Source organism: Gymnoscopelus braueri (assembly GCF_963280865.1).
Source record: "Gymnoscopelus braueri genome assembly, chromosome: 12".
In the NCBI taxonomy this organism is placed as follows: domain Eukaryota; kingdom Metazoa; phylum Chordata; class Actinopteri; order Myctophiformes; family Myctophidae; genus Gymnoscopelus; species Gymnoscopelus braueri.
The window spans coordinates 32,710,890-32,720,671 of record NC_137614.1 but is presented as its reverse complement, the minus strand read 5'-3'; the positions used below and the strand labels follow the sequence as shown (position 1 = coordinate 32,720,671).

General features: G+C 40.2%; 1 protein-coding gene across 1 annotated transcript; it reads left to right on the top strand.

Annotated features, from left to right (window-relative positions):
• Nucleotides 1–4,720: 4,720 nt before the first annotated feature.
• Nucleotides 4,721–8,344, top strand: smim1 (small integral membrane protein 1). Its single transcript, XM_080444932.1, has 3 exons — nucleotides 4,721–4,804; nucleotides 5,454–5,620; nucleotides 6,461–8,344. Exons 2-3 carry the CDS (start codon nucleotides 5,514–5,516, stop codon nucleotides 6,582–6,584), a joined length of 231 nt encoding a protein of 76 aa, XP_080301058.1. The 5' UTR covers nucleotides 4,721–4,804; nucleotides 5,454–5,513; the 3' UTR covers nucleotides 6,585–8,344.
• The last annotated feature ends 1,438 nt before the right edge of the window (nucleotides 8,345–9,782 follow it).

Sequence of the window (9,782 nt, the reverse complement as noted above, 5' to 3'; positions counted from 1 at the left end):
ATAATGTTTTTCTCTGAGATGTAGTAGTGGAGTAGAAGTAAAAGTATAGAAAATTGGAAATACTCCAGTAAAGTAAAAGTACCTCAAAATTGTACTTAAGTACAGTACTTGATTAAATGTACTTAGTTACTTTACACCACTGGGTTTTATCCCATGCTTCTGGTCAGACTGAATTTAATCTCTCAAGACAGATTCTGCTGTACAGCATATATTCTTTCTTTTTCTTCCTTTTTCACCTCCTTTTTTCCGAATGGGTTCCCAGATTGGACTGAATTAAATACATGCATTTCCTTTTGGAAAATGTAGACTGCCTGTCTGATTATGTTTGATATTTATGTTTTTTAATATCACAATTTAAGCATTTTTCTAACTATAGGTGCTCATTCCTGTAGGAAGTCTCCTGACTGGATAAAATTTGCATCCTGAGTCCTGACCTGAAAATGTATTTTCTGAACAGCTGAGAGACAAGGTGACCCCTGTTACTGAATAAACTTAACACACTATATCAATGATTACTGTGAGAATATAGAGCTATTAAACACTTATTTCAATTCAAATAAAATACAATAAAAATCACTTAATCACTTGAGCATGGTGAAATAGAAGGTGGCACAGACAGTAGGAGGATGGGTTCAATAACACTAGCCTACAGAAGGAACAGGAGGTGGCTTGACTGAAAGAGCCAAGCCAACAAGTGAAGTTTTAGTCTGTCTGTCTGTCTGTCTGTCTGTCTGTCTGTCTGTCTGTCTGTCTGTCTGTCTGTCTGTCTGTCTGTCTGTCTGTCTGTCTGTCTGTCTGTCTGTCTGTCTGTCTGTCTGTCTGTCTGTCTGTCTGTCTGTCTGTCTGTCTGTCTGTCTGTCTGTCTGTCTGTCTGTCTGTCTGTCTGTCTGTCTGTCTGTCTGTCCGTCCGTCCGTCCGTCCGTCTGTCCGTCCGTCCGTCCGTCCGTCCATCCATCATCCTCTTCAGACAAATGAAAGGAACAACCTGAAGAAATTAGAGAAGAAACAAACATAATGAATGCTTCTAATTTAGCCCCCAGACTCCCCACTCATTTGGGGTATTTTATGTCACCATTTGCACAGACATAAACAGTGGGCACTATTAATACAGGGACACTTTGACACATAGACAGGCAGACTGGGGGGCAAACTTCTGATTCCCAGGCAGCCTCTCATCCCATCCAGCTATGGCAGCCTCAGATCTGCTTCCATACAGGTGTACTGCATGATGCAATTATGCAATCTTAGCATGCTCTGTGGCATGTATAGCAATGCAATTTTGGATCAAGATGGCAAGAGAAAAAGACCTGAGTGACAATGAAATGGGGTTCATTATGGGACAAGGATGGCAGGTGCTTCAGTCACAAAGCCCTGTTCAGACATTCAAGATTAGACTTCTTAACTGGCTGTTTTAGTGGAGCAGTGGTTAAAGTGACATCTGTATTTCAATCTATGGGAAAGACATCAGTAAATGGGGTCAAAAGCGATCATTCAATGATCGTGATGCTCATGGATTCATGTAAGGAAATCAGAAGAGCAACTAAGTTCCTCAAGTGACTGACAATATCAATACAGCACGTGATCAGAGATTTAGAGTGTGCGCCCTGAGACTGGGAGGTCGTGGGTCATACCAAAGACTATAAAATATGAGACCCATATGCCTCCCTTCTGAGAACTCAGCATCAAGGGTTGGATTTGGGGGTCCCTGCAACATTAGCATCATGTCCAGGGGGTGTAGGCCTACTTGTACATCAAGCCGCCTCAAAAGGGAGATAGGGTCCTGCTCTATGGGCCACATGGGTTGGCAAGGCTTACTACTTCTACTGTTGACAATTACATAGAGAGGGATAGTTGGGTTGCACTGCAGCACATACACCCCTCATTACAAAAAAACGGAAATGGAAATTGGAGATTAAAAAGGGTCAGGGTAGAAATGTCCAGGTGTATTCAGATACAGGTGTATGGCAGATCCACACGGTCACGATTCTTTTCTGTTCTGGCCCCACAGTGGTGGAATGAACTTCCCACTGATGTTAGGACAGCAGAGTCACTGCCCATATTTCGCCGCAGGCTGAAAACCCACCTCTTCAGGAAACACTACCCTTCCTCTCTGCCTGACCTACTTGTTGTTAACTAGTTGTACGAACGCTTGTTTTCTATTGTTGTATTGTTTATTGGATCTTGTTTAGTCGATACACTTATTTGTTTTAGCTCATGCTCATTTGATTTAGCTATTTTGTCTCATCTGTTTAAGGAAATAGGTAGCTGATATATTGCACTTTTACCTTAGCGCTAGGTATACTCTTGGTTGCTTGTTTTTGCAGAAATGCACTAAAGACGTCTGGTGATTAGTAGTTTTCGTTCCCTACCTATGTTGAATACACTTATTGTAAGTCGCTTTGGATAAAAGCGTCTGCTAAATGACTGTAATGTAATGTAATGTAATGTAATGTATTCCACTTACTTTTTCAAGTTTTACAACAAACCTTGTCAGGAGCTCAGGTAAGTGTGTCCTCTCACTTGAACTCAGTGAACTACAGTATGTCTTCATGCAAGTGTTATGCTACAGATGGGCTGTCTTCAACAGCAGGTGGGAGGACAGAGTTCAGCTCAGGTCACCTAACTGTATATTCACCACATGACCACCTAGTTATTGTAAGCTATCTCTATGAGATTACAATACAACTTGTGTGATTAACCACTTAAAGTCTAACCTTTAGTTAACCTTAAGTTTACAACTTTGTAATACGGTCTACACTTGATCCCCTCCTTTTTTCCCCCCTGTCCACCAAATGTCTTAGCTGAAGCTTGTAGATCGTCTATTTTTGCCAAATGTTTGCCTATTGTCAGTGGAAGTTCATCTATTATCCCCAGAAAAGGGAAGCTATAGGGTTCATGTGGTTAAAGCTTTTTGTGTATGATGAAGCCCGAAACGTCACAGCACTGGGTACAATAAAGAATTGTTTAAATGGAGCCCAACAGTGTGCAAGTGCTTTTTGGTTTTCTTTAGTACTGTTCTTCGCTCAGCACCTGCCACATTTTTGGGAGTGGATGTGCACGTCTTTCTTCTTTCAAAAAGTTTTAACCAGATGAACCCATTTAAAACCTTGATTTTCAAAACAAAAGAGCTCATACTGCCACATTGTATGCAAACTTTTACATATCAGTTTCTATTGATGATTTTCATGAAATCATTTTGTCACGTAAAATGACTAATGTATTTTATAAACCTAGCATCCTTGCATCAGATTTACTGTATATCCTGCAGAGAGTGAGGATTATTGTTTTCCACCTTTTTCATCTGTGAGTAAAGTCTCAAATGCACCTATAGGGTCAGACATTTATTGAAATGGCCAAGTTGAGTATCCCCATATAATTATTTTCCCATTATGTTTTTTGGTTGTTACGGTTATCATTTGTTGATCGTAACAAGGACAGGCCTGGGAAGCACGCGCCAAGAGCATTTCATCATGGAAGAAAAAAACACAACAGGCTGCATAAACCTACAATAAACCCAAGCAGGCTAATAATGTCATGATCCTAAACATTATCAGTTGCATGTATAAAATGTATTGTATATAATATTGCATATTGTTTATGATCATGTTTTATGATTATGTCATTGGCTTGAAAACAGGGCACCACTGCAAATGAGAGCTTGGTCTCAACGAGTTTAGGGAAGAATTAGATATTAATGTATAATGCATGCTTATCTTTTTTACAAGGGCAGAAATGTTATTCAGAAGGTCCTGAAATGTAATTGTGGACTTAATTGGTTAACATTACACCATGAAGCATTTAATTTAAAGTGGTGACACCATATAAGAATTAAAAGTCGTCTTAGTAATTACATTTCTTAAGGTCTTCACAGGCTTCATGGTTCCATGACAGTGCTGATCAGAATTCCATGTAGAAGAAACATAAAAATGACAATAGTAAAGTATTGATCTCCTTAATAAACTTAGATGAAACGCTTAACAACAAAATGCCATATATCCGTTTATACATGTAAAATCTACTAATCTGCTGCAGCTCCATGTAATGGCATCTTTCCATTGCATAGTCCTGGCTCTGCATGCCACGGCTCTTCTCAATTTTTTTGCCTTTCCATTAGTACCGTACCAGGTACTTTCTTTAGTGCCTCCGATATATCACAGTTTTCAGGACAACTAATAACTTAATAATATTCACCTTTCCATCCAGTCAACATGTTGTACGATTAGATACAGTTGCCTTAAATAAAACATAAACATTCCATTTTATTTTTGTGTGGACAAACGTAAACAGTAAAAATCTGTGTTCATTTATCCATTTGTAACTCAAGAGTGCACAAATGGAAGCAAACAGACCCTTACGAGTCAATTTGGTTCCATTTGTACACTCTCTGTTAAAATGAACACTGAGGATTTTACTGTGTACTGCACAAGATCTGCTATCTGCACAGGAACTGTTGAAACCGGAGACTAAACCACAGTTAGGGTATGAATTGCACCTTATCAATAAAAAGAGTCATATAAGGAGACTTAACACCAGGAACTTGGGTTGGACCAATAGATTTACAGCCTTGATCTGACCTGGGTGAACCAACAAACTATACATGTAACTACACAGTAAAATCCTGAGGGCTAATTTAACTTAATTGAGTGTGCAAATGGAGCCAAATGGTCCATTTGGATTTGACTATCTACACATGAACTATGCCCCTGCCTTTATATATAGAGGAAGAAGCATGTTGCCCTCGACAGTTTTTCTTGGGTCTTTGAAGCACAACATTCCTGTCGTGTGTTCCCAGGCTGTGACACAGGTAAGTGACACCTTTTATTTCTTGAGAGCATAATGGAAGCTTAACACTGATTTGAGTAATTGGCATTCTACAAATCTCTGCACTGCAAAATTCTGAACCTCATGAGAGACGCTTTGTGTCAGGTTCCTCTTTTTCTTTTTAGATCAAATACAATAGGCTAAGTTCAATTGAAAAACAAAACTAACTAAGCTATTTCTCTAGAACCATGCATTTTGTCTACTTGCAATGTGTAATTCATGTAAAGCATTTAACCCATTGAAGTCAGGAAAGCATCTGTCTAATTTTTGATTTTAGCTAAATATATTGCATCATTTTTCAGAAAACCCTTAGGATTTAGAACAGTGGTTCTCGAGCAGATGTACAAGCTCGAGCTTGTACATCTGCTTTTTCTGAACATTTTTGAAAAATATCGAAAATTTGTTTTTGGAAGTCTTCTCTTCTGTGGGTCCCTGGCACAAAACATGTTCAGATGGGGGGTCCGCGGCCATATATATATTTATCAATTTGGGGGTCCTTGACACGAAAAAGTTTGAGAACTACTGATTTAGAAGGCATTGTAGAATCGTGCCTCAGGTCTTAATGGGTTAATTTAACAAACACATGACTAACATATTATCATGGTGACACTGCACATTCTTTATCATTCCAGTTTGGGCTGGAAAGTGTGTCAAAGTGAGCAAGGTGATAAGAGCAGATAAATCCCTCACACATGGAGGACGCCAACAGTGCTGCTGGGACTGGGACTGCACATTACAAGCGCTGGAATGAGGAGAACATTAACCTGGATGTAGCAGCCTCACAGACTGGTCTGATGGGGTAAGAACAGTGGTGGAAAAAGTACTACATTTCTTTAATTAAGTAAAAGTATCAATATTGCAATGTAGAAAAGTCCGGTAATCAAAATTTACTTGAGTAAAAGTACAAGCATTGGCATTAAAATAGTACCAAAAGTAAATGTACTCATTATGCAGAATGTCCCGTTTCACAAGGTATATGTATTTGAAAATAGCCAAAGTTTAAATAGTGCTGAAGTGGTTAAGTTAAGTTAAGTTTTGCAATAATAATTGTAACTAAAGTTTACAAATAATTGTAGCGGAGTAAAAGTACAATATTTGCCTCTGAGATGTAGTGGAGTAGAAGTAAACGTATTGAAAATTGGAAATACTCCAGTAAAGTACCTCAAAATTGTACTCAAGTACAGTACTTAAGTAAATGTACTTATTTACTTTCCACCACTGGGTAAGAAGTATATGAAGGAAAAAAGAAAAGTCGGTGTCTGTAAGACCTAAAATAAGCTTTAATATATTCATAACAATTTGCAGACTGATCTCAGGCTTTGTCAATCACTACAATTGTATTGTCTTTTTCAGTGTTTTGTAACACTAGAGTGCAGCATTAATGGAACCGTAAATATAACATTTTTGACAGATTATATTTGATCTCAAGTAACTGCTCAACAATAACAAGTTACAGATACATAGTCAAAAGGCTAGCTCATGTGTCCATTTGGTTACATTTGTACACTCGACTTAAATGAACACTCAGGAATTTACAGTTTGGAGTGTAAGCATACCGTAGAGAATAACAATTCACAGACTGTGATGTCTGTGGTAAGACCTGACCTGACTCAACTCTGCCTGTCTCTGCTTTTAAAAGGCTCTACAACAGACTATGCACCGGCAACCTTGGAATAGTAGTGAAGGTGGCGGGAGCTCTGGCCGCCCTGGTGTCTGTTTACATCATAGGATACACCACGGGATACTACGTTCACAGGTGCTGACCCAGGGGCCCTGCCAAAAAGGACAGAGACCACATATGGCCATTTGGATGAACCAAAACAAAATCAAACACACTTGGCTGGAAGTTAAAACTCTGCCCGCATGACCAATAATAACGTTATCGTAATTGTGGCTGTGACCTTGACTGTGACCTTGACAACCCATACATTAATCATCTCTTCTGGGCAGCCTTCCGATCATTCCCACTCAGTTTCATGATAACCCTCCCATCGAGTTATGTTGTTGGCTGACAGACAGATACACAGACAGGCAGCGATTAAAATAGCCTGGCTGCCATGCATCACGGCGGGCAGGGTCAAAAGGTTGTTTTGTCAACAAACTGACGGACTGAGAAAAGCCACTCCAAGCCACTGCTGTCACACATCAACAACTATTCTGTGGTTTTCAAAATGTAGGTCCATATTTCAGAAGTCAAGACACATTATTTCAGGCACATATTGTGCAACTGCTGTGAATATGGTAGTCTATGAAATATGTAGGGTATGTCTAAATAGGGTGTGTCTAAATGAAGCATTGTCTGTTAAGTCAGTTTGATTTGCTATTTCTATCTAAGAATACGAGAAATTATGTAAAGAATATGTTTAGTTATGACTGTACAAGGCTATTGTATGTATCTGTGTCTCAGCAATGACTGGCTTGGATATCTTTCTCAAGTTGGCTAATACTTATGGAAATATAGATGTATTTGTTGAAAGTAGACATACATTCTTTTTTAACTACATTCTGATAAGACAGAACTCTGCCTGTCTCTGCTTTTAAAAGGCTCTACAACAGACTATGCACCGGCAACCTTGGAATAGTAGTGAAGGTGGCGGGAGCTCTGGCCGCCCTGGTGTCTGTTTACATCATAGGATACACCACGGGATACTACGTTCACAGGTGCTGACCCAGGGGCCCTGCCAAAAAGGACAGAGACCACATATGGCCATTTGGATGAACCAAAACAAAATCAAACACACTTGGCTGGAAGTTAAAACTCTGCCCGCATGACCAATAATAACGTTATCGTAATTGTGGCTGTGACCTTGACTGTGACCTTGACAACCCATACATTAATCATCTCTTCTGGGCAGCCTTCCGATCATTCCCACTCAGTTTCATGATAACCCTCCCATCGAGTTATGTTGTTGGCTGACAGACAGATACACAGACAGGCAGCGATTAAAATAGCCTGGCTGCCATGCATCACGGCGGGCAGGGTCAAAAGGTTGTTTTGTCAACAAACTGACGGACTGAGAAAAGCCACTCCAAGCCACTGCTGTCACACATCAACAACTATTCTGTGGTTTTCAAAATGTAGGTCCATATTTCAGAAGTCAAGACACATTATTTCAGGCACATATTGTGCAACTGCTGTGAATATGGTAGTCTATGAAATATGTAGGGTATGTCTAAATAGGGTGTGTCTAAATGAAGCATTGTCTGTTAAGTCAGTTTGATTTGCTATTTCTATCTAAGAATACGAGAAATTATGTAAAGAATATGTTTAGTTATGACTGTACAAGGCTATTGTATGTATCTGTGTCTCAGCAATGACTGGCTTGGATATCTTTCTCAAGTTGGCTAATACTTATGGAAATATAGATGTATTTGTTGAAAGTAGACATACATTCTTTTTTAACTACATTCTGATAAGACAGCTTTCTCTCCTGTGAATATATCTGTCCCAGTGTCATTTGCTTTAATCTAAATGAATTTAAATGAATTTAGCCCTCGTTTTGAATTTGAAATGTAACCTGTCCATTTACTACTATAAAGGATGAATTACCATGCTACTTGCAATAAAGCACAATAAAGCTTTGGTTATGATTCTATTACACTATGTCTAGCCTCTTTATTCAATTGCTCTTTATTCAATTAAGACAATGTTCATAACTAAAATTAATAATTTGACAAATCAGTCTCCGTTGTAGATGATCTTTATGGTAGAAATATCTTGCTCATCTACGGGACGTGACCTATTCAGTTCATCGTTTGATGTAGAGAAGAGACTCAAGTTCACTTTGGACACCCATTCAGCAATCCTCTGGTCCGTGTAGTATTCCTCATCGTCCTCATCGAGGCAAAGTGAGGCTGTGCCGATCTTTGGCAAACCCTCGTCTTCAGATGACTGCGATTCCGTTTCGAAAGCAGAATCATCAGAGAAGCAATCAGTTTGCCGATTTGGGTTGCAGGGACTGGCAAGCATGACGCCGCTGTCATTGGCACTGGGGTTACTAGTGTCAGTCCTCTGCTGCCTTATTATCAGCTCCAGTGGTGCTGGGTTTGAGGCTGGTAGCGGTTGGTCTCCTTTAACGAGCCTGGAGCATGACTCTGGATCCTGGATGACCTCTTTGGTTACAGCTGCAAGTGTTCCACTGGCTACATTAGATTTATTAGACTGCTGAAAGCCCTTCCCGTGCTGGGCAACCATCAAACGAAGCACTCTATTTTCTCTCATCACACTGGAAATTGGCAGTTGAGCCTTCTTGTCATTTGAGAAGGCTGACCCCACTGTGTGTGAAGGTTCACAGGTGGGATCAGCCTTGCCAGTGATGATTGTTGATCCCCTGATAGGTGGTAAACAGACGGTGTGGGGGACCGCAGTGACACTAACTCGTCTCGGTTTAGCATGAAATAAAATAGAATGAGTCAGGAGTCGTGAATGGGTGGTCAACCTCGCTGCTGGTTGAAAGTTGCCAGGCATCCAACGAGTCTCTGTGTGCGCTACACTCGACCTGTCAAACCTACGAACATTGATCTCCAAGCATTGAGTCGTCCTTTCACTGCCATTCCCCCAGCCGCTGGAACCCCAGTCCGCATTTGAATTGAACCTGGCCTGCTTCTTCTCAAGCGCTCTATGGCTACTTTTCATAGCTCCATCAGGTTGTTGTCTCTGCTGGGTCGTTGCATCTTATGTCAGGTACACTGATCCATCTTTGACGCACATGGACACACTCCACTGGCGCCACTCTGGCTTTTCTTTTATACCTGCCTGTCTCTTCAAGACGCCTCCCATTCACACAATGTCAATCCTGAGCAGTCACTCGATATGTAACAGTACCCGTACGCTTTCTAGTTAACCTGTGAACAGCCAAACTCTTTCACCATTGATTCAGAGAGCCACATATCCTGTCCACACTCAATATAATGGTAAATATAAGGCTTTAAGTGTGTTAAAGGAAGAATCTTTGATTGCC

Excerpts from the sequence above, each read along its gene's own strand:
- smim1 (XM_080444932.1), top strand. The coding sequence starts at position 5,514 with ATGGAGGACGCCAACAGTGCTGCTGGGACTGGGACTGCACATTACAAG. Across the intron at positions 5,621-6,460 it reads TCACAGACTGGTCTGATGGG|GCTCTACAACAGACTATGCA; the intron begins GTAAGAACAGTG and ends TGCTTTTAAAAG.